The sequence below is a fragment of the Ambystoma mexicanum genome, chromosome 7p, assembly GCF_040938575.1.
Source record: "Ambystoma mexicanum isolate Mex_15411 chromosome 7p, UKY_AmexF1_1, whole genome shotgun sequence".
Lineage (NCBI taxonomy): Eukaryota > Metazoa > Chordata > Amphibia > Caudata > Ambystomatidae > Ambystoma > Ambystoma mexicanum.
The window spans coordinates 965,364,770-965,392,288 of record NC_090939.1 but is presented as its reverse complement, the minus strand read 5'-3'; the positions used below and the strand labels follow the sequence as shown (position 1 = coordinate 965,392,288).

The window sequence follows — 27,519 nt, the reverse complement described above, 5'->3', positions numbered from 1 at the left end:
TGGCCTCATTGATTCATGGAAATCCTTCAAGATGTAAAGTTCGACACTTTACCATTACCGGGCTGGGCGGGAAAGGAAACACCAGTAGTACAGACAGGAGGGGAGTTTTAAGATGAGCAATTTACCAAAGCAGAAATATTAAGTGTTGATTGTCCCGATACACAAGTATATAATTGGTTTTGACATTCTGGAAAAGTTAACTGACTTTGGAGTTAACGCATTAACTTGTACACTGGTGTAGGCAAATTGAAAATCAATCGATGCACGTGCCTTTGGCTACGAAGCATGCATCTATGAAGCAATACTGCATTCCTGTGGTCATGCATTTTAGTTCATATAGCGAATTTTGAATATAGGTGAACCTATCTGCACTCTTAGATTATACGACTACTAAACACCAGACTACCACAGGACAACCTGCCAACAAACACCGTTATGACATCTCTCATGCCCGACATTGGCTACTTAGCCATACTCTCTACACTTTCTGCCTTAGCCTTTACGGCAGCCCCTCACCACAATCTGCCTACAGGAAGGGAACCAACCAGAAAGATGTACACAGTCACCACCTAAACAGCCTGCTCCCTTGACCCTGACCACTGAATCAGGCTTGTCCCACCGGACTAAGGAACTCTAGACTAGGTACTAGACTACCCAAACAGCCTGCGCCCTTTGCCCAGACCCAACAGATTCAGCCCTGTCCTACCGGACTAAGGAACCTTAGACTAGGCACTAGACTTCACAATCCACCAAGTGCACACCCACCTCTTAGCCACACTAGGGAGGAGCTCAAAACACACCAGGCGCAACATGCACAAAAGGAAACCTAGCTGCAATCAAACCCCTTGCACCAAATCCTCTGAAACTTTGCCCAACAAGGTCCACACTAGCAATGACACCGAAATAACAAAACCTCAAGGGAGGTCTCATCAACGCTAGATCTCTAATAGCCCACGCCTCGGAAATTGCTGACATTACCTGTAACCACTTGAAACACTTGTGTATAGGCGCGTTACAAATGCCATATCATACCATACCATACCAACTCAACTTCCTAGCAGTTACCGAAACAAGGCTACACAAAGCCGTTGGCCCTGCCCTTATGATAGCCATACCCCCAAACTTTACCATCTTCAGAAAAGACAGGGAAACCTCCAAAGGAGGAGGCATAGCTCTTATCTGCAGAGCCAACCTCACCATCAAGGAAATAGACAGCTTCACTATGCCGTCAGTTGAACTACTCTCCCTAAAACTAGAAATCTCTGCCTCACGTACTATCACAATACACCTTCTCTACAGACCCCCCCTGGTCCACTAGGCACTTTTGAAGAAGACTTAACCACCCTATTAAACACTAATGCCAAACCGGGTACACAAATCATCCTATTAGGCGTTTTTAACTTAGGCTACAAGGACCTAAAAGACTCCAATGCCTCCACCATAGCTAACACTATTGGGGAAGCAGGCCTCACTATTCGTAATAATGGCCCTACGCACTCTAAAGGCCGCACATTGGATTGGGTTGCAGATATCAATTGCGTTTCCCTCATAACAGCAATTGAACCTTGCATATGGACAGATCACCATCTGATTTCATTGACCATTTCAGACCTTCCCCAACCTAAATCTACCAAACCTCATGCTCCACCTGCCCTCACCCGCTGCAAAAAAAATATAACACCCTCACAAATCTTCTCCCCCTGATCCAACCTATCACTAATCACTCTAGCCAGATCTCTAACCCTAACGATCTAGTTGACCTTTACAATAACACCATCAACTTGGCGATTGACGCCATTGCACCGCTGAAACTCACTAAATCTAAACCTATTGCCCATCTGAACACCTGGTTCACTCCCACGCTAAAAGCCCTACGCAAAGAGAAACGACATGCAGAAGCCTGTTGGAGAAAAAACCATTCTCCCCACAACAAAAACCTTCTCACTGCCCTTATTAACAGCTACAAAAAACAAATCAGTCAGGCAAAAAAGAGACCTTTAATGACAATCAATAAAGCGAACTCGAACACCAGGGAAATCTTCTCCATTCTGAGAGAATTAGAATCCCCAATTGCACCCATAGACTCTTGTACCAAAGACAAGCCTGGTGCACTAACATTCAAAAAGCCCTATGCAACAAAATCACAATGTTACAAGACAAAATATTAGCCAAAAAATCCACCCTCCACAACATTGCCCTCTCTACGCAAAAAACCATCCTCCAGGAACTTCCCACCAACCAAACTAAACCCCTAACCAATTTAGCTTTAGAGCCATCTCTAATGCGGAAAATAAGAACATCATCTTGTCCTTGAAACCGTCCCGATGCCTTGGTGACACCTGTACAGCCCCAATTATTAAAGAGGCTGCACACGAACTAGCCCCCTTCGTCACATCATTTATTAACTCCTCATTTAAATCATGCTCTGTGCCAACTAACCTTAAAGATGCAAAGATGCCTGGATATAACCTCTCCTAAAAAAGGTTAACCTGGACCCCAATGTCCCAACGAACTATAGGCCCATAACAACTGTCCCGTTCCTCCTTAAAATCTTAGATACAGCTGCATATCTTCAGATCCAAGCTTATCTGGAGATCAACAATCTACTAGGGACAAGACAATCAGGATTTAGGCCACGACATGGAACCAAAACGGCTCTCCTTGATCTTAAAAACCAACTAGACGAGCGCAAAGAGAGGAGACATCTCTATTCTCCTAGACCCATCAGGTGCCTTCGACGTGGTAGATCACAAGGTACTTTGCAATCACCTCAAATCGGCAGCCAACTTCTCTACACAAGCCACGGCATGGATAAATTCATTCCTGGACCAGAGAACCTTAAGAGTCTTCCCATCTTCATCAGCAGCGGATCCAGTCCCCATCACCTGTGGAGTCCCTCAAGGGTCATGTGTTTCCCCCACGTTATACAATATTTATACAAAGCCTCTCTGATATATTGGACAAACTAGGGGTCTCATATACCAACTACGCCGATGATGGTTTATAGTGATAATACCGAAATACAAAATCTCGAAAAAAAAAATCTCGAATTTTTTTTTTAATACGTTTTTATCTCGAAATGGGGGGGTTCCCCCCCAAACCCCCTTTTTTCTATTTTTTTATTTTAACCCTTTTTCTTTACTTACCTGACCCCAAAAACACAAATAAAATAAATCATTCGATATTTTTTTTTTCGAGATTTTGTACTCGAGATTTTTGCAGTTCGAGATTTTATTTTCGGTATTTTGACCAACCACCGCCGATGATACCCAGATTCTTATCCCAATACAGGGTGACTATGAAAAGGACACCAGACTCATAAATAAAATCTACCAAATCATCCCAACTTGGATGGCCACACATGGCCTATGTCTTAACGACAAGACTGAGCTCTTAATCATCGGGTCTACCAACAAACTGAATAAATTACCCCAGCTGTACAATTCCATCATGATCAATGGCATCAAAATCAAGGTAGCCAAGGAAGTTAAAACCTTAGGATTCTACTTAGACTCAGCTCTCACCCTCGACAAGCAAGTAAATGCTACAGCCTCAGCAACCAGTTACACCTGCAAACTTATCCACGCCAGCAAACCATAACTATCCAGAGATAGCTGCACCACCATAGCGCGAACCCTCATCCTCTCCAAATTAGACTACTGTAATGCACTGTACCTAGGCACCAGTAAACATAACATCAACAAACTCCAAACCCTGCAGAACAATGCCCTTAGAACAGCCCTAGGAATACCCAAAGGGCAACACATCTGCCCATAGAAGAGCCGTCAACTGGCTGGCCATCAATGACTGTATTAAATGTAAAACTCTGAACATTACACACAATTGTCTGAACAACAAAGATCCTGCATACCTCACAGAAAAATTCACAAAGCACACTTCTGAACGTCCCATCAGAAAGGCCCCCTCAAACAGCATCAAAGTCCCCAACTTTAAACTGAAAAGAACTGGAGGGTCCAGCTTCTCGGTTCTAGCAGCTTATCTCTGGAACTCCATCCCAGATGCACTTAGAGCCACCCCTTGTTCAAAGCTAATGTTAAACTCTGGCTTAACACCAACGACTGCTAAATGCCCCAACTGTACCAAATACATTTACAAGTGTTTACAAAAAATATACAGAGTAACATATCTTTTATGTAAGTCATCCAACATTGTAACGTAAGAAATGTTTTGATATATGCAACATATCTCACATGTAAGTCTTCCGACAGTGTAACATAAGAAATGCTTGATATATGATCCTGTAACATAAGAAATGTAACTTATTTATGTACCTGCAACCCAAGATTTATTTTCTGTAAGCGCCCAGTTGCTTAACGGCCAGGTGCGCTCTATAAATAAATAAATACAATCAATAAGGAAATTTCAGATACCATTAAGGAATATGTAGTATGTAGAAGCAGGAGTATTACGCCCAGTGACTACTGCCTGGAATAACCTCGTCTGGACTGTAAAAAAGGGGATGAGAGTTGGTGAATGACTGGATTATAGGGAATTGAACAAACACACTTTAGTCCCTGCAGTCCCAGATACCCTTAACTTGAACAAACAAAAGTTTGAGGGAAACGGCTATGCTGTATTAGACTTAGCAAATGCTTTTTTCTCTGTGCCCATTGCCGAGGAGTGCCAGGAACCGTTTATTTTCCTAGAGTGGGCGGCAGTATACCTTGACAAGGTTGCCTATGGGGTACTTGCACAGCCCCACCATTTTTCACCGGCTGGTGGCAGAACATTTGGAAAAGATACCGTGCAAACATGACATACAGATTTTGCATTACATGACATTTTGATTCAGGGCAGAGATGAGAGACGTGAGTCAAATCAAATGGAAGTGATCATTGACGGGTTGAAGGAAGGCTGGGCGATTAACCCGAACAGAATTCAAGGGCCAGCTGAGACACCAGTATTTATGCAAATTCAATGGCATACTGGGAATCGAGAAATGGTGTGAAAGCTCAGCAAAAGAAACAAGTTAATCACTCCCAAGAACAAGACACAAGCTCATCAGTTCATAGGGCTGTTTGGGTTTTGGAGACCGTTAGGCAAGATTGTGTGGAGTACCCTTTGAGAGACTACAGGAACCTTGACCTCCTGGCAATAGGAACCCAACCTTTGGTCTAAGTCTGTACTACACAGGTGTTCCCGAGGGGGGACAAGCAGAGATAACACTTGGCAAAAATGAAAGACCTGATGACAATACTGGCAAAACGGTGCATAGCAATGGCGTGGAACACAAGTACAGGACCCTCGACGGAGGGGTGTTGGGCGGATCTGAACAAATGGGCAATGGCCGAAACATCAGTGTGGACAAGGGCCACACAGAGAGGGGAAGGCAACAGCGGAGCCAAGATATTAGCATGGAACGCACTAGTGCAGGAACTGTTTGGAAGCAAAGAAAGACCGTATGGACGAGTCAGAAAGCCGGGCAGAGGACTAATGCACAATGGAGGAAGCTCGGAGACCACGAACCGAAAGGAACTGAGAGAAAAGGGGTTGGCCTATTCACACCCGGGCAAAATGCACAAGGAGGCGCAGAAACATCACGGACAGTGGGAAAGGGGCTCTGCCGTGAATCAAGCAAATAAGGAATAAGCGCTCAACATGAAAATGCCAGTAGAAGTGTTGTGTGTGGTGTTGGTTAATTGTAATGTTTTTTTGTTGAAATGCAGGTATAAAAAATAAAAATAAATAAAGTCTGTACTACACAGGATGGTAGTGTGGCGGAGCAGCAAGGCTTATCTCAAGAGGGGTCAATGTGAGCAGTAGGGCTTTTACACAGAGATTCAGAGTGACAAGTGTTCAAACAAACTCTTACACTCAAGTTTTCCTGATTAAACAATTATTAATTTAACAGTAAGTTCAATAAGCCTTCTTCAGAAGGGAGCAATATATAAGCAACACACAAGATACACTTCAGAACACACACTCTTAGTTTCTCTAAATCAGCAAGTACCCATTTGGGATTGAATACAGATGGTTCCGACACCCGGAGGGGACTTAAATAACTAGGACACTGGACATCAATACATCACAGGTACATTTAGTGCAATACTGAGTTGGTGTCAAAGAAAAGGTTTTGGGAATAAAAACACAAGTTACACAAATAATCTGAAGCAGTTAAGTACTTTTAAACCCCCAATGCAAAGTAAATTAACCCTTTCCTGGTATGAGAAGTAAAACTCAAAGTCAGAGGTAAGAAGAGTCTTTCACGGAGCCAGGCCAGCCAATATCAATTGAGCAAAAGTCTAGGTGAACTGAAGCACTTCTTGTAGTTAAGTAAAATTCTTGCACAATGTTTTAGAAGTCTTTGTAGAAACAAATAATCACAGAAGGGCCACAAGCTGGGAGGCTTGTGAAAGGCAAAGCTGCAAGCAACTCTGCAAAGCAACCAAGACAAGTCTCAACTGAGAACAAGCAAGGCTACACAATAAGAGGTAAGTCCCCTTAGTGTTACAGTACCTTTGGTTAGAAGAAATGGTTCCAGCTGGCTTCTGTTTCAGTACAGCTCTGCAGATCCCATTGTTCCTGGGCCTCAGTTGTGGGGACAAGAGGGAGGACGTCGGGGGACTCCTGCACTGCAATGGGAAGGTCAGCGGCAGCAATGGGCGAACATCAATGCAGAAGCACTTTGTGGTTTCAGTTCCTCGCGTCTATAGCAAATAGCAACACTGCGGTTCTCTGATCACTTCAGACTTTCCTCGCATCTGGGGTCCAGCACGCTGTTGAGGTGGCTCAGGCTTGGTCAGTCCTGCTTCAAGGGCGTCTGAAGGATCTTCCTGAGGCTCGGGTCTGAACTTAAAAGCGATGCACTCGATCTGGTGTTCTCCCCGACACTTCAGTTCCTGCAGCAACAATGGAAGTATAGCCAGCTCCGAGGGGATGTCCAGGCAAGTTCACTTGGGGTTGATTGGTCCCACCAACCCACGGGGAAAAGTCGTCCTTGCAGGGCTTCTCTAGTCGAGGCGAATTCGGAGCTTCAGCACAGCAGCAGGGCTGCACCGGGCAAACCAATGGTCCAGGAGTTGCAGCAGGCGTCTCTTCCAAGTTCATCTTCGGATTCCAGTGGTCGACTGCCTTCCAAGCCAAAAGCCTTGCCTTTTATGGCAGTTTCTACCATTCATTCTAGCCTAGCTGTCAATCACACAGCAGGGTGTCTGTCCATCAAGGACAGTCAGCCAATCACCTTTGGGTGCATTCCTGTAACCAAAGGGATTAAGCACCTGCCTCACTTCCAGCCCCTGCCAGAAATGTTGGAGCCAGAGGCAGGCTTCACCAGTGAATCCTGCCAAAGATAAAACAAACAAAGGGACCAAACCTGGTTTGGCGCGCAGAGTAAATCTCAAGAAAGACCTTTCCAACAAGATGGCAAAAAAAAGAAGACGACTTGGGCCATGTTGACAAAAGGGGCACCCATGGGTGCCTTACTGCAGCTGCGATTGCAGCCGGCAGTAAAAGCACACAATGGTAGTAAAAAGTAAACTACTGCCTCCAGCCATCAATTGTAGAAAAACAAATGTTACAAGAGAAACTAGACAAAAGGGGTTACTAAGTAACCCCTCCAGCACCCCATTGCAAGATAGTGTGTGCTGGGTCTAGAAAGTTACAAAAAGTAAAGTCAATTTCACTTCACTGCTCTTGGAAACAGTAGTTTACCAAGAGAATGTATTTAAACCTTTGGGAAATCTAAGACTTCCCTGTGCCACTGCACTGGTGTGTCACTATGTAAAGATGATGCCTATGGAGTTCGTCAGACTCCAAAGTCAAATCACAGAAAAATACACGAGAGTGTGGGACAAAAAGTCTCACTCTCTCCAGGTTAGATTAGTCCTGAAGTCCAGCAAAAAGAGCTGGCGGTCTCTAAGGTACAAGGGAATTAGCACCATTTCTGAGAATTATCCCTAACATACAGCATTTACCACATTTAGAGCAAATACAGGCTCCACTTTACAAAGTGATGCGAAAGACGTAGAGTTTGAATGGGGAGAGGAACAAAAGAGCGTTGATTTGGCAAAAGACACTGCAGCGTGTGCTCGATTTGTGGCCTCTGAAGTCAGGAGAAGTGGAATTAAATAAGTCTGTACAAGAAAATTATGCTAACTGGAGCTTGTGGCCAAAGCAAGACAGAAAACGGGTTCGATTTTGGAGTCGCAAATTACCAGAGGCTGGTGATATATGCACTCCGTTTGAGAAACAATTGCTAGCATGTTATTGGGCTCTTGGTGATACTGAACAAATGACAGTGGGTCATGGTGTACTGATCAGGCCCGAAATCCCGATTTTACAATAGGTTTTAAGTTCTCCTAAAACACAGGATAGGACACGCCCAAGAAGCCAGTATAATCAAATTACAATGGTATATCCAGGATAAAGCAAAATCAAGAAAGGGTGAGGCTGCAAAACTACATGAGCAAGTGGCTAGTGTCCCACCTGTAGAATATATACTACAGGAATTGACAGAGGTGCAGGAGTCTACAGTGAAATGGGGAGTACCTTATGGGGATATGACAGTAGAACAGACTGCCTGGTTCACTGACGGCTCGGCTTGCTATATAGGAACTGAAAGTTACGTCATCTAATCCCAAGACAAAAAAAAAAGATCCCAACAATAGGAAGGGTAAAGGGAAGAGCAGCCAATATGCAGAACGTTATGCAGTGTATCAAGCTTTGAAACGAGAAATACCTTGTCAATGCCATCTGTACACAGATTTTTAGTCGGTGGCTAATGGGCTAGCTATGTGGCTGCCGACATGGCAAAAGAATTGTGGGTAAAGGAGCTGTGGCAAGATAGCTGGGAAATGATATCCCAAAGTGAGGTAACCGTATCATGTGGATGCGCATTGTACTAGTGACTTATTGCAACGCTTGTTCAATTCTGTTGCAGACGAACACACCAAGATTTCCTCGGTGGACACAGAGGCTCAGGAGGCCGATCTTGAGGGTTTGGCAAAGTGGGCACACCAGAAAGGTTTACACATGGAAGAGAAGGCTACTTGCAGGTGGGCACAAACTCGGGGGATTAGTATGCCTTTAGAAGTAGTGAAGACGATAATTCTGCAATGTTTGGTGTGTCAACATCAGCAGCATAGACCAATCCCTCACATTGCCAAGGGCACTTTACAAAGGGGGCAAGTTGCAAGGTTAAATCTGGCAAATTGATTAGATCTGGCCGCTGCCAATCAGTAAAAGTTTGTCAGTATGCATGTACGATTGTGGACAAATTTTGCATATTTGATGGTGCTGCCATGCAAGAGAGCCACACAAACACTCTTAAACTGTTAGATCAAATTACTTACTACGGTGTGTCCTTGCAAATTTAGTGTGGTAACAGCTCACACTTCAAAAGGTAAGTTGGTTTAGGAATACGGGCAAGAAGAGAAAATTTGAGTGGCTTTATCACATACCCTATCACTCGAGACGGCGGTGTTTGACTGAACGCATGAATGGTTTGTTGAAAGAACAATTGTGCGAATCGGGAAATGACAGTCTGAATGGCTGGAGTGATCGTGTATTCTATGCAGATTTTGAATAATAGACCAGCGACTGAAAATGAAACACTGATGATGCGAATGTTGACACCTGCATTGAAGATGCAATCTAATTCAGCTGCAGAGACTTTATTGTACTGGGAGATAACGCCAGGTGCTTTAGCTCCATAACCTGCAACCCCAGAATCTGCAGGGGTATTCTCATCCAGATATCAGCTCAGAACCAAGCGATAGAATAGTAATTGAAACTGGGGTTGGAGTACAGATTCCACCAGAACACATGGGATTGATTTCCTCTAGATCTGGATTAACATTGAAGGGCATTCAAATACCAGGAGGATTAATAAATGCCGATTACGAAGGAGAAATTCAAGTCATTTTAATGAACACCAGAGACCAAGTATGACCTATGCATGAAGGAGATGGGATAGCCCAGCTGATTGTTATACCGGTCAAATTGTCCATTATCCGAAAGAGGGAGCCCCTTACGGTGTTAACTACTCGTGGGGACTGTGGTTTTGGCCTATCAGACAACATTAGTGCAAAGGTGTGGATAGAACAACAAAGTGGCCCACGCAGACGTTGTAGCATCCGGCAAGGACCATGTTTTTGTAATGGAGCCTGGCAAAGAGAAATGGGACTATATGGCAGCAGACAAATGCTTCTTAAGAGAGCGATCATGGTTAGGAAAGATTCCCATTTATGTGAAGTTTTCCCTCCAGTTGTGGAACCCCCCCACCCCCAAATTTTTGCTGCTGTTTAACACCATAGTCTGACTTTGCTAGTGGAGCACAGCCTTCAGCTTCACTCCCCTGGGCTTTTCACACACTTTGTTATGGGGAAACTAACATGCCCTTAAAGACAGTCAGTACTAGGAGAGTTTGTTTCCCTTAGTCCTTTCCAACATGTTACAAGTGCACAACATACCTTACAGTACAGTGCGCTTGGGTCCTCCTGCCATTTCCCAGGGCCCTAGACACCCTCAAAGGATCTTTTAGGAGAAGTGTGGATGTGCCTTGCACATGGCTGGTGGCAGCTTATCTTCATATATGTTTAACCCTTTCCAAACTGCGTTGGCACGGATAGGTGGCCTGGGTCCAAAATGGCCATGCCACGAGGTTCTTTGTCCTGTGTTTTGACCATCTTGCCCCTTCACTTTCCCCCCAGATCGAGCAGAACCGTGTCAGTCCTTATTTGGGCATGCATTCTCCCGCGAAAAACCAAGCTTTCGCGGGCTTCTGCATGACGTGTGTGTGTGTGTGCTTCCAGGATGTGGGTTTGACTGTCTGGTTCCAAAACACATCCTGGGTGCCAGAGAGTCTGGTGTGCTGTGAATGACTGGGAACACCGTAGTCCGCGATTGGTCCACTTATGGTGTGCCTTTATGTGAGCAGATCTCGCATGGGGCCCTCTTCGTTTTGGCACAAAGGAGATTCTGGATAATAGAAGGTGCCAAACACCCATACAATGTCGATCTCTTGAGTTCCTCACTGAACGAAGGATAGGATCCAAGTAGCCTGAAACTAAGAAGCCGAAGAACTGCTGGAGACACGCTAGAAGAAGGTTTGGCATCCGGAGCCCGCTGGACCCCTCTGCATCTGATCGAACTAGAAGGTCTGCAAAGACGCTTCGGCCCATTGCAATAGTGCGACTAACTATTCTCAGCACCTTCATCAATCCCTGCAAGTAAGCCTTCTCGGAAGTGTCCCTGGGCCAACCAGTGGGCCGACCATCTTGCGCAGAACCTTTGCTCTGACACCGCTGTCTTTTCGAGGAGACCCTTGAAATGTATATATCAAGCTCTGTGTTCACGTCACTCTCACCCCAAATTTCGTACACTTGGCCTTCCCAGGTCTGAAGTAAAGAGAGAGCGCCCGAACCAGAGTAGGTTACAGTGTCGCCCAGCCGTAGTGACTAACTTCGCAGGTGCCTTGCTGCTGTGCCCCCCTGTGCCCTGAAGCCTGCTACAATGAAACTGGCCTGATCCATCCACCAGGAGCGGAGAAATCGCCACTGTCACATTTGGGAATCATCACTGTAACTGCGCTGCTGAAAGCCGCAGAGCCGCACAATTGCCGCATTTGAACCTGCAACCGAAGTGGACTCGATTGCCGAAGTTTGGTCCGGAGTGCACCTGGGTTTGGTGAACCCTTGCAACTCTTGCCGGTGGCCCCTAGCGCATCCACCCATTTCTACGCACAAGTGTCCCCTGAGGGCCACTCTCCTTTCAACGGATAACATGAGCTATCAAACTATTCCCAACTCCTGGAACCCGTTCTGCCCTCTTGGGGAGACCCTACACAAATAGTGAGAACTTAATCTACATCACCTCACCCACCTTCCAGAGCTACTACAGACCCTACAAGAGAACCCGTTTTCACCCATCTGCACTACCGCGTGCGCCAGCATTGAGAGTACATTTGAGCAATAGGCTCCACTCTTCTTAGGGACTGGGCTGCCTTTCAGTTAGGATTGCGGTTACTGCAGACTTCCCTAAAACTCTTTGCACTGCCTGCTTCATTCCCTGTTTAGGTTGTGGAACCATTTCGTGCATTAACCCTTTAGGCCACTTGGTCTTGTATATATGCATTTTAGTAGGATTGTGTTGGTTTAAGAGTATTACTGTGCGTTGAAACTCAAAGGCTATATATATCTATGTAAGTGTCCTTTACTCTGTGGGCTCATTGAGGTCTTTCAGTCACCCTCACCCCTCCAGAAACCTAGTCTTGACCACTGCCAATGCTACCTTGATTGGCCTGGCTTGTCCAGAAGGTTACCCTGTTCCAAGAAACTAGGCTGGCCTTCGGAGCCTCTGCCCACCAGGTCAGAGTTCAGAAATCCATCTTAACAATTATTAACACCGGGGTTAGCTGTTGCGCTGCCAAGCAATATGGCCACCTGAGTGGAGAGCTCCAGCCTCACTTTAGCATATCTCAAATAAATCTGTCTGTGCCCCAAGATTGCTGATGCTAGCAACACTGTCGTGCGGAGGGACTGCCAGAGCGTACTTGTGCCAAACCCCACTTAAACCGGAGTGCCTGCGAGGAGCCCTGGCCCTTGGGACGTCTGCTGCGGGCCGACGACCGGCTGAGGCGTTCTGATCTCTGCCTGCTTGGCGCGCTCCTGAGTGGGTTGTGGGCTGCCCTTCTATTGCTGGTGACGTCGGTGGGGGAACACCTTCCATACCCAATTGTTGCGGTGTCTGCTACAGTCCTGCGCTAAGCTGGTGGTGAGGAGATGCAGCCCTAGATTGTGCTGTTGTGCAGGCCGCCTGATTTCCCCCCCCCACCCGTTACACTTCCGGGTATCCTGATGCAGTGTCCGTTCGGGCGGGCCACCCCCGAGCGCCCTGTTCCCCGGGCCCAGACCGACATCAGGCCTGCACCTCCCGCCCTGCCCCGCAGGTCCCCCGGGACTTATCAAAGTCCTGCAGCATCTGACTGCACACTGATGTGCCGATGTGGGGCCTGCGCCCCTCGCTGGCCTTCGAGGGACATTCATTTGTGACCTGATGCTGGGACCACCATTTGGGCTGACCCGACCCACGGACGACTGGGGGCCCCCCTTGGGCATTTCCGCTGGCTGGTCCACGAGCTGGTGTCCTGCTCGCCGCTGCGCCGTTTGTCTTCCTACTGCCTCCTGTTTACACCCGTCCCCCTTGCCTGCAGCGCCACTGTGCTCCGTGGCTTCCCGGCTCCCTGAACTGCTACTGGGCCACCCAGAGACCGGGCCCTGCTCCTCGGACGTGCGCCACTTAAGCCCTGCTGGTGCGCCCTATGATCTACCCCGCTCCCCATGGAGGCTGCAGAGGCATTCATCTGGTGCTGCAGGGTGCTGATTCTGTGGCACTGCTAGGATCACCTTTGCCCAAGTATGTGCCCCCCCCCACCCTCCCCCATGCCAGCACTATACCCCGGGAGAGCCTGTGCCAGGAGTGTGGTGGCCTGCGGTTGCTGTTCCCCTGTGTCATTTGGTCCACACAGCCTGCCTGCTCTACCGGCCCTTCCCAGGGAGCGTGTTGGGCCCTGGGAGCGTTCCCATCCTGGCTTCACTGAGACGCAGCGCTGAGTGAACTGACTCACCTTATCACTGCATTAAGTCCTCACATCACAAACAAACTCCATTCATACGTGGGATCCCGGCCCGAAGGGGGTAGGAGCTGCCACAATGGTGTGTCCTACGGCGCTCTCTGGGTAATTCCGGCCGGCACTGAGACCCCAGCATAGTTTGTTTGCCTGCACTGCTGCCCCATGGAGACCCTGGGTAAGCTAGCCTGCCGGAATGCACCAGACGACTTACCCTTACTACTCACCCCATTAAACTAATACAGATCGACGCTCAGGTGGTGGTCTTGACATTTTGCCCCCCCCCCCTTGCCACTCAGGGCTGCACCATAATCCTGTCTTGGTTGGCCCCTGCGGACTGCAGAGTAACGAACCTGAGCCGCACCACAGTTGCATGCTCTGGGCTTGATGCCTTCTGATCCACGCCCGAGCGCCTTCCCAGGTGTGCTGTAGGGGGTGAAACGCTGCATACTAGATGCCCTACTGGTAAGGGAACCCCGCCAGCGATCCTGTTACTCATACATTCAAGGTGTGCCTATTGCCGGTCCAGCACCCCCCTGCGTCTGTCTTGATATCGCCGATCAGTAAAGCCTTCCCCGGCTATACCCCACTATACTCGCTATCAGTTTGGCATAGATTCAGGACGATACCCTGCACCACCATACATCCGAGTTAATAGCCCTCAACCTCCATCCCACGTACCCGCGGATCGGTTGACTTACTGGGGAAGCATGACGAAGGGCACTGCAAAGAATAAAGGCCTTATGGATACGTACACCAACACCCCGTCCAAGTCCCCGGCCTCTGCAGGCAACATTTGGCGCACGAACAGGCCCCCAACGCCCTCGACAGTAAGGGACGATCATCTTCTTGTGACTGTACAAAATGGCTTCTTGGCGGTGAATGCGAAGCTGGATGACCGTCTCTACCATAGGTTCGCTGAAGTCTAAATTGGAAAAGGAGGGGGCTCGCATCATGGAGGTGGCGACTAGAGTGAGCGAGACTGCGGACCAGGTCACGAAGCACAGTCGAGATATTGCACATCTGCAGCAGGAATTCAGTAGAGTCCGCAACAAATGCGACAACCTCGAATCACGTTCAAGCCGTAAAAACATTTAAATTGTCAGAATTCCCGAGGCGTCCTGCAGAACCATGTAACAATTTGTTGAAAACCTGCTCAAATCATTGTTCGATCCCTCCAGGTTTTCGCAGCATTTCCTGGTCGAGAGAGCACACCGTATTTTGGCCCCGGTCCCTAAGGCGGGTGCCCCTCCCTGCACTGGCCAAGCTACTTAATTATCACGACAGGGACCTGATCCAACGCATGGCTAGGGAGAAGGGTTCCCTGAGCTTTGAATCCTCAGATATTCACATATTTTGCTGCGAAGGTTCTCACCAGACGTAAATCAATTGACCCTGTTAAACTCCTACGAATGTGCCAAGTGCAATATGCCTGGTTATACCCGGCCAGGTGAAAAACATTTATCCTAGAAATCCAGCAAAGCTGCCGAGGAACTCAGTAGGTAAGGGAAATCAACCATTTATGATAATTCTCCCTAACATAATGCTCCAGGACACCCATGCTCCGAGTCCCACCAATGATGCATTTGCCAAAACTTGGGCCCCCCCCCCCCCAACGATGTTACACTAACTACTCATCCCAGTCCCACTGGGTTCTCACTCTGATACACCGCTCCATACCATTCCTAGAGTCCAAACTTAGCATTGACCCACTGGGCAAATGTGTTATTCTATGGGGCTCTCTTGCTGGGGTCAAGGCGACACTTATAAATACATGTGTTCCAAACATTGACGACCCCCAACTCATTTTGGATGCCCTACTCAGCAACTCCCTCTCACACATCATATGGGGGGCGGGGGAGCGATTTTAATCTAATTCTGGATTGCGTTATGGACAGATCTTTCCGCCGCAGGTCGGATGGTGTTTAATGCGATGGGCCATTTGGGCCTGACTGACCCATGGCCCGACCGCAACCCAACTAAACGCGAGTACACATACTACTCCACTGTACATGACGCTCACTCCAGGATTGACCTATGGCTGATCCCCGCTTCACTCATGTCACACGTGGTTGAATCCGCAATTCTCCCACGTACGCTCTGACCATTCCCCCCATCACATTGACCCTTGGGTGGTCCACCTCGCCTACTACACAATCTCTTTGGCACATGCCCCCTTCCTGTCTATTCGAACTCTTGCACGAGTCTACAGAATTCTTTCGGAGAAATGCTGCGTCGGTCCAGCGTTATAGCACAGTCTGAGAAGCCTACAAAGGGTGCGTTAGGAGCGAGATCATATCCACGTCCTCATGGAGCTGGTGGAGGCTGAGCTTAAAAACGATCTTGCCCTTCTGGGCTAAATAAAGGGTAATCTTCTGAAGTTCGGGGAACTTGCCGATAGAGGTCCAACTACTATACTACCCAATACAGGCTAGGAGATATGGCGAGGCAGACAGACTGGGTCACCAATTGGCGCACGCGGTAAACAGGGAATCGGGAGATTCTCGACGCTTCGGGTCACACACTGAACTCCCTCGAAGTGGTTAACTCCGAATATCACGGGTTCTATAAAGCTCTATACTCCAATTCTGATTACTGCTCGCCTGGGGAGTTGGAATCCTATATCGACACAACACCATTACCGAAGCTCAATGACGACGCCCACCCGGCACTAAATCTCACTACAGAAGAAATCGCTGAATCCATCAAATCTCTCCCCTCGGGTAACGCCCCCGGTCCTGACGGGCTAGGGATTGAATTAAAGAACTGAGCTCTGTCCTTGCCCCTAATTTGCGTCGACATGGGAAGAATCACTACAAACCAGAACTCTCCCCCCTTCGATGTCACGTATTGTTGAAACCCAATAGATCCCCTCAGACATGGGTTTCTACAGGCCACTGTCCTCAATTAACTTGGACACAAAAATTCTCGCTAAATTGTTGGCCGCCAGACTCCTCCCGCACATGTCAGATCTAATCCATCCCGATCAGTCAGGGTTCATTCCTGGGCGGACGACTGCATTTAACCTGCAAAGACTATTTGGTATCGTTTCTCAACTTAACCCAGTGACGCAAGCAGTGGCAGCCTCCTTGGACGCCGAGAAGCCTTTCAACGCGGTTTCCTGGCATTTCCTGTTCTCGGTTCTTTATAATGGGCCTGGGTGAATTTTTAATCCAATGTGTTTGTCTGCTATATTCGTCCCTGAAAGCAAGGGTCAGAACTGGATCCACGGTATCCACTGTTTTTGCTTGAGCGTGGCACTCGACAGGGATGCCCTCTGTCCCCATTACTCTTTGCCCTCACCATAGAGCCCCTTGCATGTATCATGTGCCTCAAACATATACACCGAGGTCTACGAATGACGGGCCCCACGCACATAATTTCTTTATATGCAGACGACTCACTACTTTACATTACAAACCCAGTCTGCAGAGTCGCTGTATTTGCTAGGTACCGCATAATTGAGGCCAAATCGGCGTGGTTCCCCTTCAACGCGGCTACTATCCCTCCCCCCAGCAGATCTCCAGGGCTTCAGATGGGTCCAGGATAAGCTGAAATATCTGGGCTTCGCGATCATGCGACCACACCTTACTGCTCAAAAACGTCAGAAAGTATATGCACACACTTACAGATAAACTGAAATTATGGGCTAGGCTCCCAGTCTCGCTCTATGGCAGACGATTGCTATTAAAGATGATTAGTCCCCAAACCATTATACTACTTTGTCAATGTCCCAGTGTGGCCATGGCGGATATTCGACAAGCTCTGATCGTTGACTATTGGTTTTGTATGGGGTGCTGAAACCCCATGCATGAAATGAGTCCATGACTAAACCATATGACATGGGGGGACTCCAGGCTCCCGACTTCGAGCTATATTATGGAGGTCGCTCAGACTCACTTTGCTAGCCACTGGTACACCCCACACGCCAGACCACTACACACAGGCCTCGAGTGATACAGCGCTTCCCAGTCAGACCTGCGCACACAATCGTACTTGCCAATCGCCAGCCTGACACCTGTACGTTTCACCCGGTCCGCAAGACTGTCAATGCATGGTCCAGACTTTTCAAGAGGTTGCAGGCCCACAAGCCTTACGCAGGCTCCATCCCGCTTTGGTGCTGCCCGGGGCTCCCCCCAACATACGACAAAGATATCCGTGAAGGGTGGGATCCAGATGACACCACGCAATATCTTCCCCCGAAAGCACTTTTGTGATTATCAGTCTTTTCAGAAAAATTGGGAGCTGGTCCGATCAAAACATTACATTACTATAAGATTGGAGCTGCCGTCACGGCAAAGTAGTCGCCGTTCCCTAGGGAACCTGACGCATGTCATCCTCTTGACATGATCACGGCAGCTGGGTACACCAGAGGGCTGCTTTCTAATTTATATAAGAAATGTCGGGACACACACTCACCCAGTAAAGCCAGTAAGAGTTGAGAGGAGTGGGCACCCCACTCGATGACGCACGGTGGGCACTATGGTGCCGTCTCATCAAGGAGATTTCCCTGAACGCCAGACATAGGTTCATTCAATTTAAAGAACTTGACAGACTGGAATGCACTACACCCCCGTGAAAATTTCCAGATTGGCCCCCACTGTGAACACTGGTTGTACCAAGTGTAATGTTGCTGATGCGCAAAACATGTACTGAGCCTGCCCCCAGATTGCCAAGTTTTGGTCTGAAAGTGGTTGACATACTGTCTGAATGCACTGGTGTTACCCCGGCTTTAACATTCCCCAAATACCTATTCAGTGACATTGGCAAGGTCTTGATCAAGAAGAGGCGACTATTCAACATAGGTTGCTTGCTAGCAAAAGAATTTATATTACTCAAATGGAAGTCCAAAACTGCTCCGAATATTACTATGTGGTTACGTGACAGGACACGTGCTAATGAATGCAAAGAACCATATATATATATATTCGCTAGTTACACAGAGTTGCAGACCAAAACACATTTGGCAGCCGTTTAGTGAATATTTGCACAAACAGAAGGACTGTACAGATTGTGCTCACTGAACAAAATTGTTTGCCTACATTAAGTACTTGATGTGGACATTTGCCGACTCCTTTGGTGCACACTGCCATATGAATGTAATCCGATTGCACACTGTTTCTTTGGAGGGATCTCTACTGTGTTGAAAATAAAGTGTTAAAAAAAAAAACACAATTATCAACACCAATATGTCTTTTCTGGGTTTGCCTTGTAGAACCTGTCCAGGCTGGTGCAATTGTGATGCCAAGTGGACCCCATTTGAGAGAGTGAAGCGGCATACTGCAACAAACACATATTGTCGCATCTGTGCAGCCGACCAATGCGAGTCTGCCGATGCTGAAGAAACTATATCCAGAGGTAGCCCAATGCGGATGCCAATACACCAGGCACAAAGAACAGGATTTGCAAAGCATTGAGCACACCCCAGGTATGGGTTTGAGAAACCATGACGCCGGCTGGACAGGATTAACATGGCAGAGGTATTCGCTGATGATTGCCCAAACAGTGAATATGTGGGCATATCTCGCACGGAAATTACTGAACATTTTGCACTTCTGTTTGACAGACGTGCACAATGAAGTAGACTGGTTGACTACATGTCTGGTAGCGGTGCCAAAGCCAGCTTTAATTTTGAGACAGAATTTTTGAGTTATGCACAATGATTCTTTAGTGGAGGATTCTGAAGAGCGGCAGGCATACTCAATCTATGTGTATTGCAGGTTTTGCCAAGAAACGAACCAAAATCCAGTCCTGTGCTGAGGGGCCCTGCATCAGGTTCTTCTGCAATCTCCATCCTAATGACCCTGCAGCAGCATTTGTGGGAGAAGTGCTCTACCTTGCAACCCCTGGGCACCAAGGACAAGACACGACAGCAGGAAAAGCAACCTTGGACCCTCGTCCGAAGACCTGCTAAGTCTTAGAAGAATCAGAGTACTGTGGTGAGTTGTAACAGTTCGTCCCTTAGCCCCCTCCCCATCTCCCTTTTAAAAGTATAGGTTATTGACCTGGTTCGTACATCTAAGCTACTAACCTGCTTTGCTGAATAAGTCATTTGAAGTATATATGAACCTATGATCTAGAGATCATTGCATGCCGAGAGGCTTCTCTCAGCAGGCCAGATACAGCCTTGCAGGTGAATGGTCCAGTCTTCCACTAGTGGAATCAATTCTTCTTGGGAAAGCATTCCAGGATATTATCATCCCTTAAAACCTGCCCCACCCACAGCTGATTCAACTTTATTCCAGGAGACCCGATATTCTCACGTCTTAAAGCACACAGATAGCTTCAGGATTATGCAAACCATGCCTTCCTCATTAGCATTCATTCACCTACGAGACACATTAACAAACCTTTTGCCTTGATAAAGTCCCAGGGCGTTTGAAACACAAGTGGGCTGAAAATAGAATTAAATAACTTCTCAACACAACTAGTTACGGTTGACTTTCTTGATCTTAAGGTAACCTTACACGTAAAACCAATTGCTTACCCAGTGCCGTTGTGATAAGGGTTCTCCGCCCTCCCCCTTTTTCCTCTCTCAAATGTATACAAGTATTGTGCGACACTACCCGTTAAGATTAATTTTCCAGTGTGTTCATAAGGGCTATCAAAAATGAATATATGTATTATACTTACTGTCTGAATTGAATGTGTGTGCCATACTGTGTGGACTAAGGACACGGACCACACTCGCACACTCCTGAAAAGCCTGGACTGCTCATCCACATACCTGGATTGGGTTTTGGCAAACCTCAGACTTCCCTTTTCACTCCAACTAAGGTTGCCTCCTAAAATCCGTCCAGCAGCCCAGATTCTAGAAATCCATCTTAACACATAGTAATTTACCTTAGATGTGTACTGTGGGATCTAGAAAGATTATGAAGAGACCACTTTTCAGACGTTTTGTTTTGTGTGCATTTTAAACATGTGCTGAGCCAAGGTTATGGGGTTTGACATTTGTCTTTAACCGGTAAGGTTACAAACTTATGGTATAATGTGTAGATTTTCATTTCACCTGTTTATTGTGCTCTTTAATATCCAGCTCATTTGTAGCAGCCATCTTTTGTGCGAGTACATATGATAAAGCACGCCTTCCTTGTGCTACGGCAATGTGAAGAAACCTGAAAAGAGGCAAGTCAAATAATTGAAATTGGGCACCAATTCGAATTTTTGTACATACATTATTCCAATTTCTACATAAAACTATAGGCATCAGTAACATCTGCAAAAAGGAGCTCACAAACTAGGTGACCAACTCTGTGCATTTAAAAAAACAAAACACTAGATTTATACTTACGTATCACCATCAGCATCTCTAGCAATCAGCTGTTCGTGAGTTATATTGGCCATTTTGCTATCTTCCTGATCAAGCTGCCACTGGAAAAAAGATTTGCTTTGCCGTGTAGCAGCGCTTTGGTTTCCAACAACATTTGGGCTCTGTGGTAAAACACTGCAGGAATTTAACAGTTTATGGTGACTGCCAACAGTATTGTTAGGGTTCAACTTTTGCGATTGTGCATTGGCTTTAGGTTGAAGCTGGACAGGAACACTCATGTCAGAAGAGTCATCAATTTTATTTAGAAACATACCAAAGCTTTGACCTGGCCAATTCCAACCCTGCTGATGATGATCGAGTTGGTGGCAGTCCGGCAGAGAATATTGAAGAAAAGGCACTTCGTGCGTTGGAAAATTGGGAACATTGCACAACTGGGACTGCTCCATTGCTTGTGGACTGCTCGCTTGAAACACCTGACAATCACGGAACTCTTCTACTCGCATATCTTGACATTTAATCTCTGAAACCGTTGGTTTGTTAGATGGACTGTCTGTCCAATTAATTTGCACAGTATTCAGAGAAACTGAAGGAATTTCATGCTTAATATTTATAATATTCTGAAGCACCATATTTTGGTTATCGTTTTTAAGAAGCTCTTCCATGTCAACAGAATTTGGAGTGGCTGGGGGAGTCTGAAATAACAGCATTTGGAAAACCTATTAAAACCCGTTTTTAATTAAAGCGAAATGTATCGAAATACAAATCAAGATGTACTTACCAAGACAAGTGGAGTTTGAAAAGTAGCAGGTCTTTTACAGACTGGCCCATCAAAAGAATACCCATAAGATCTTTTATCACTAAACATGGTCTTCAGCTCTGTTAATGGAAATGAACAACCTCTAAGACTAGGGTATTGCAAAATAAAATCAGACTTCAGGAGTCCAACTTAAACTTTCAAGCACTGCCCATAACAATTGAAAGTAACTTACCTTTATATTGCTCCCTACTGAAACTTCCCTATATGAAAAATGAAGAAAAAAAAACGTTTTTTAAAGCTCACAACGAAAGTAATAACACAATTAAGAACCGGTCAAAATTATTACTGTACCTCAATTTCATGTCCATCACAGCCAGAAGACACCCGCTTACTGTTCCTTTTGTGCATGAGAAGTTCTTTCACAGAATTCCGCACGCGGACACCTTGAAAAGTAGCATTTTGTCGATTTCCTCCTCCACTTGCATGATTAACTGTCAACAACAACAAAAAAAAAATACATTCTCTTAGCTCCATATATCATGCAGAGAACGTATGATTGATGGTGGAACAAGAACTATTGATATAATGTAATCTCAGTAAATTCAATTAATAACGGCCTCCCTGACTCAAGGCATTGAACAACGCTGCCCCTAGCTATCTCATGAATAGACTGCAAAGAAGAATCTCCAATAGACCCACGAGACTTAACACCAACTGCATCACCATCCCTAGATTCAAACTACCTAAGGTTAGTGGAAACAGCTTCCACATCAAAGCTGCTCAACTGTGGAACTCCTTGCGAGAAGATCAATCCTACCCTAAATTCAGACCAAGTTACATCAACTGGCTTAAGTCGAACAACATCTAATGTCCATACATACACATCTATCCCTCAGGACTATACTCTCGCATCACTGTACCCCCTCTGGCATATTTGCCTGTACCACACCGTATCCAAGTTGCTCCAACCTTGCCTCTGTATCTTGTCTGTATTGCAATGATTGTCGAATCATATTCCATTGCACTGTCCTTTCCTCTCTGTGTTCCTCAACTGCACTATTGTTTGTTTGCACTGCCATTTCTGTAACCGGGTAACTAAGCTTCGCATTATCTGTAACTGCTGCACCCCGATACCCCTGGGTCTGGTGGGCATTATAAATGAATAAACTAAACTCAGTGGACATGCCCAGATTTAGGAAGCCAAAGTGCTCAGTTTTCCAGTTGCTGCTACTTCATTCATATTTTGGCTCCCTGTTTTGTAACAATCATGTACTATCCAGCTCTGCACAGAAATAACTAAAGCCTTCCAGTTAACATTTCAAATGTATGACTGTATTCAGTGTGTTCTTCTACAATATTTTATTTTATGCCGGTGCGAAGCACAGATAGCGCACGGTTACAATAAGAGTAGAACCTGTGGCATCATCAATTTATAGTGCTTTGCCTGAAGTTCCAGAATACAGAAGGGCAGTTTAACCCAAATGTTTCACACGCAGGTTTTTAAACTGGAAACGTGGATGAATTTCACACACATTTTTAGCTCAATTACAAAATACTTCTGTTCTCGCCAAACAAACCTCATCGTGCAGAATTTTGTTCATAATGGTATTTTCATGTTAGATTATCCCGACTAATATTCACCAAACTTCCTCAATGTTAAAATAGCTGAGATGTGGGGACTGAGCAAACTAAACCATTTAATTAAATGTGGTAGTCTCCACGCACCTGTGCAAAATACCCACTTAAGATTTCTCTTCTCAGATAAAAACGGCATGCATTTTTAAATGTTTACCACACACGTTTATCAGGGCAGTTTCAAGACACACTAGTTCCTAGGACAGACAATGGGATTTTGCTCCTCCAACCAAAGTAATCCCATTCTTCAACAAATTAATTTTCTTTAATGCTAGTTGCATCGCAGTCTCCGCTTTCAACACATTTGAGTCTTCCTTCTCTTCACGGTCGGAATCTTCAGTGTTAGGTGAAAGTCCACTTTCACCAGAGTTTAACCCCCTGTACTTTGAAGGATTTTCTGTGTTCTTGGATTTCTTTTTCCTCTTAGCCAGGTTGAATCTAAAAAAAGCCTTTTAAGTCCCAATGAATCCTAAGGCATGGATACCCCAAAGGTAGCCCAGTGTCCTAGAGAGGGCACCAGGTATGTTAGTCACATGGTTAGGGTTTGTCATTTGTGTAAAACTGCATCGAACTTGTGGAGACCATTTTACCTGGCTGGGGGTTCATTTTCACAGGCTATTTAATTCACAAAACAGAGTGGCAGCATTTGAGAGAGCGAGCAACTGGCCATATTGGGACACAGGATTCCCGCATTCTCTGATTGGGGGCTATAGCTAGCCTGAAATCCGTTTTGTCTAATAAAGGCACAGTCAGGGATAGTGTGAATAATTGTTCCTTTGCATAAGCAAGCCCTTCCTCAGTTGCAAGATGTACTTTTGTTATTACAGTATTTATTGAGCGCACACCTAGCTTTGAAAAGCAACAGAGAGGAATACAACAGTACAGATGCATAACAGAGCGCTTTTCAGAGGTAACAGAAAAGATACACAGTGGGTGTGGGATACAGAGGGGCACAGAGGGGCACAGAAGAGGGGTACAGCTTTACCACAGGGCGGAGAGGGGCGGGCAGCGTCCAGCGAGTCAGACGGCGCGAGGAGCAATGTGATGGCCTAGATCGTATCTGCGTAGACCCTTGATGAGGCGTGCGGCCACATGTAGGACACTTTTCAGGGGCACAAGGAAGGAGAACAGGAGACCTTTGAGGAGTGCATTGCCCCAATCCGGGAGGGATAAGACCAGTGCATCTAAAGCTGGAGGAAGGGCGGGACTTTTCGCAGGAAGGAAAGCGGATACTAAGCGGTCTGAGTTTTCTTAGCCATGTGGGTCTTAGGAGAGGCGTTTGTCGATATGGAACCAGAGACATTTTGCGCAGGAAGTGAGCTCAGGCGTGAAGCCCTCCGAGTTCATGGTTGATAGCCAGGTCTGTATGTCTGGGTGTTCAGTGTTGTTGGCGAGTAGTAGGAATTTGGTCTTGGAGGAGTTCAGCTTCAAGTATGCACTGGACATCCAAGACTGGGTCAGCGAGAGGCAGGTTTTGAGCCTATGCATGTCCTTGATGGAGTCGAACTTTAGGTATAGCGGTGTGTCGTCAGTGTATTGGTGGTGATGTGTGTGGCTAGGAGGGCTCCCTGTCAAGGAGTCTCCCCCCCTTCTCACCTGGGTCCGTTCTTTGCTGGAGTCCTTGGTCTCTGCCTTCTTGCAGACGGACCTGGTTTTGAACAAGGCTGCCCGAGTCTCTTCCGACTCCAGAGTGCGTTCAGTTTCCGGGACGCGGGTCCAGGAATCCGGGGAACTAGGAAAGGTGCAACTAGCACACAAGTCCAGGAAATAGGAGGAAAGGAAGGGGCAAGGAACGGGTAGATAAACAGGTACAAGGAAACAATACTGCGAGCTACGGGACACACGTCGGATCGCTACTTTGCAATAGCATTGAGACGCATGGAGCCGCGGAAAGCGTGGTCTATTAATAGAATACGTTACGTCCAGCGCGTGGAACAAGAAAGGGGTTTCACACTGGACAACCATGTTAGGAGTATTGTGGAGTGCAAGCCCCGTTGTGACAAGGACCAGGAAGTCCAAAAGGGACGTGTTCTGTAGTTCATGACACTCCCAGCAGCTGCATGTATAGACTGAAGCTCACTGGGGAGAGAAGGGAATCCACAGGTGACTGGTAGCATTGGCGATCTAGGAGTCCATCTGAACAAACTGCGGCGAGGTAGGACTTGAACCAGCATAGCACAAGGTTGCTGATCCCCATGCGCCGATGTAGGATGTCCATAAGCGCCTGGTGGTCTATTGTGTCAAAAGCGGCAGAGAGGTTGAGTAGAACCAGGAGGGAGGGGTGGCCGTTAAGGTTGTTGAGGGTGTATTGGTTGTCGCCTCCATGCTGCATCTGGGTCTGAACCCGGATTGGTAGGTTTGGACAAGATGGTTGGCATTGATGCATTGCAGCCGTTGTGCGGCTACCGCTTTCTCGATCTTACCTAGGAAGGGAAGATGGGTGTTGGGGCTATAGTTACCTGGGTTGTCGGGATCCAGAGTGAGTTTCTTTAGTAGAGGGAGGATTTGTCCCGTTTTAAGGGTTGATGGGAAAGTGCCTTGATTTAGTGAACTTGTGATCTTCAGGTAGGTAAGCAGGTCTACTGCAGGAAGGGTCTTGTGGATGGATGTTGGGAGGAGGTTGTCTGTGTACGATGTGGCTTGGGAGGCAGCCAGGATTTTGACCAGGTACTCTGTGGAGAGGTCGTTTTATGTTGTTCAGAGTTGGCGATTCTGTGAGGAGGGAAGCGAGGTGGGCCTGTGGATGCAGAGCTGGTGTCTGTGGGATGGCAAATCTTGCTGATTTAGTCGAAGGTGTTGATGGCGGTAGATTTGCGATGGTGTGGTATGGCCGGGGCAGGTAGCGGGTTGATTCAGTGCTTGACCGTTTTGAAGAGTGCTCTGCTTTTGTTGTCGGCTTCTGCTATGGTGTTCTAATAGTAGGCCTTAGCTGTGCTGAGGAGTTGTCAGCCGGTTTCACAGAGTTCCTTGAGGAGCATCAGGTCGGATGCAGTCCTGGAGCTGCGCAAGGTTTTCCCTCGTTTCCCAATGACTCTATTGAGGTGGAGTTCTTGCGTGTACCAGGGTGCTGATGGTTTCGGTTTTCAGGTTTTTTCAGAGGCACGCATCGGTCGATAGAGACTGAAAGGGTGGTGTTGAGTGCTTCCAGTAGAGTCGCAGTTCGCTTTGGGATGTCCGGTCCATATAAGGTGGAGGCTGGCAAGGTCTTCCAACGGGAAGTTCATGGACCTGAATGTTTTTCTGATAGGTTTCTGCTGGGAGTGCTGGACTGGGGTGGTGTGCAGGATGTTAAAAGGCACAGCTAGGTGGCGAGACCAGTTAAGCGGGAGAGGAGAGCTCTAGTGGAGGGATGACAGTACATAGATGATTAGGTCAGGGCATTACCTTTCTCGTGTGTTGGGTCTTTCATGTGCTGAGTGAGGCTGAGGGTGTCGAGGAGAGATTCCTTCATGGGATTGCTTGCATTGGTGCCAGGGAGGTTCAAGTCACCTAGGAGGATGATGTTGGCGTGCGTGAGGGACATGGTGGTGACCAGGCCTGTGAAGTCTCTGATGAAGGCGGTGTTGGTTTGTGTCGTCTGCAGATGCGATGTAAGGTGACCGTGTCAGGCGGCAAGTGGCAGGAGGGGACTTTTATGGAGCCAATGTTGTCGACGTCAAGTCTAGTGCAGAGCCATGATATCTTGGGGATGACCGCAAGGCAGCCGCCAGTCTTGCTCGGTACTTGAAGAGACGTTCAGACCCTGTTTGAATGCTTGGTGTGCGATTGGGTGCTTTGTTCATCCACTACCTCCCGAGGGGGATAAAAGTAGATCTTTCTTATTCACCCACCTAAGTCTACTGCTCACCTCAGAACCTGCCTCCTGGAAGACCAGCTGCTCAAGGAATTATATCTCCACACCGTAATTCTTAGAGCTTTTCTCTCCAGTTCAGTGGAGCATCAGTCTCTCCAAACAGACCACAAAACAAAAACTATTGTGGTGCTCCTTTCTCTGGATTCAGTTGGGGCAACTGGATTACCTCTTAGTTTCTCCAATGGTCACGTGATGAACTACCATTTGGCAAGGGTATGGAGGCCCTGCTTTTTTATTTTTATTAATAAAATGAGGCAGGTAATTCCATCTCTGATTAGATTACCCTTTCAGATTTCCCTCTAATAAACTCCATGCGAAAGGCATAGTGTGTCCTGATCCGCAGCACCTACTCTACCTGTGGCACAGAGTAGAGTCAGAAATTACAGGTGCCCCTTGACAGCTTCAGGGACAGC

At 46.9% G+C, this 27,519-nt stretch overlaps 1 protein-coding gene across 2 annotated transcripts in view; it reads right to left on the bottom strand.

Moving 5' to 3' along the window:
* Window positions 1–27,519, bottom strand: part of NFKBIZ (NFKB inhibitor zeta) — a 329,859-nt gene that overhangs the window by 247,941 nt on the left and 54,399 nt on the right. For both annotated transcript variants that reach the window (XM_069637311.1, XM_069637312.1), the window contains exons 2-6: window positions 21,970–22,109; window positions 21,851–21,878; window positions 21,640–21,737; window positions 20,883–21,553; window positions 20,601–20,706 (exon numbers count right to left, since the gene is read on the bottom strand). In XM_069637311.1, the coding sequence (XP_069493412.1) occupies window positions 20,601–20,706; window positions 20,883–21,553; window positions 21,640–21,737; window positions 21,851–21,878; window positions 21,970–22,109 (1,043 nt within the window). The remainder of the gene's footprint in view (window positions 1–20,600; window positions 20,707–20,882; window positions 21,554–21,639; window positions 21,738–21,850; window positions 21,879–21,969; window positions 22,110–27,519) is intronic.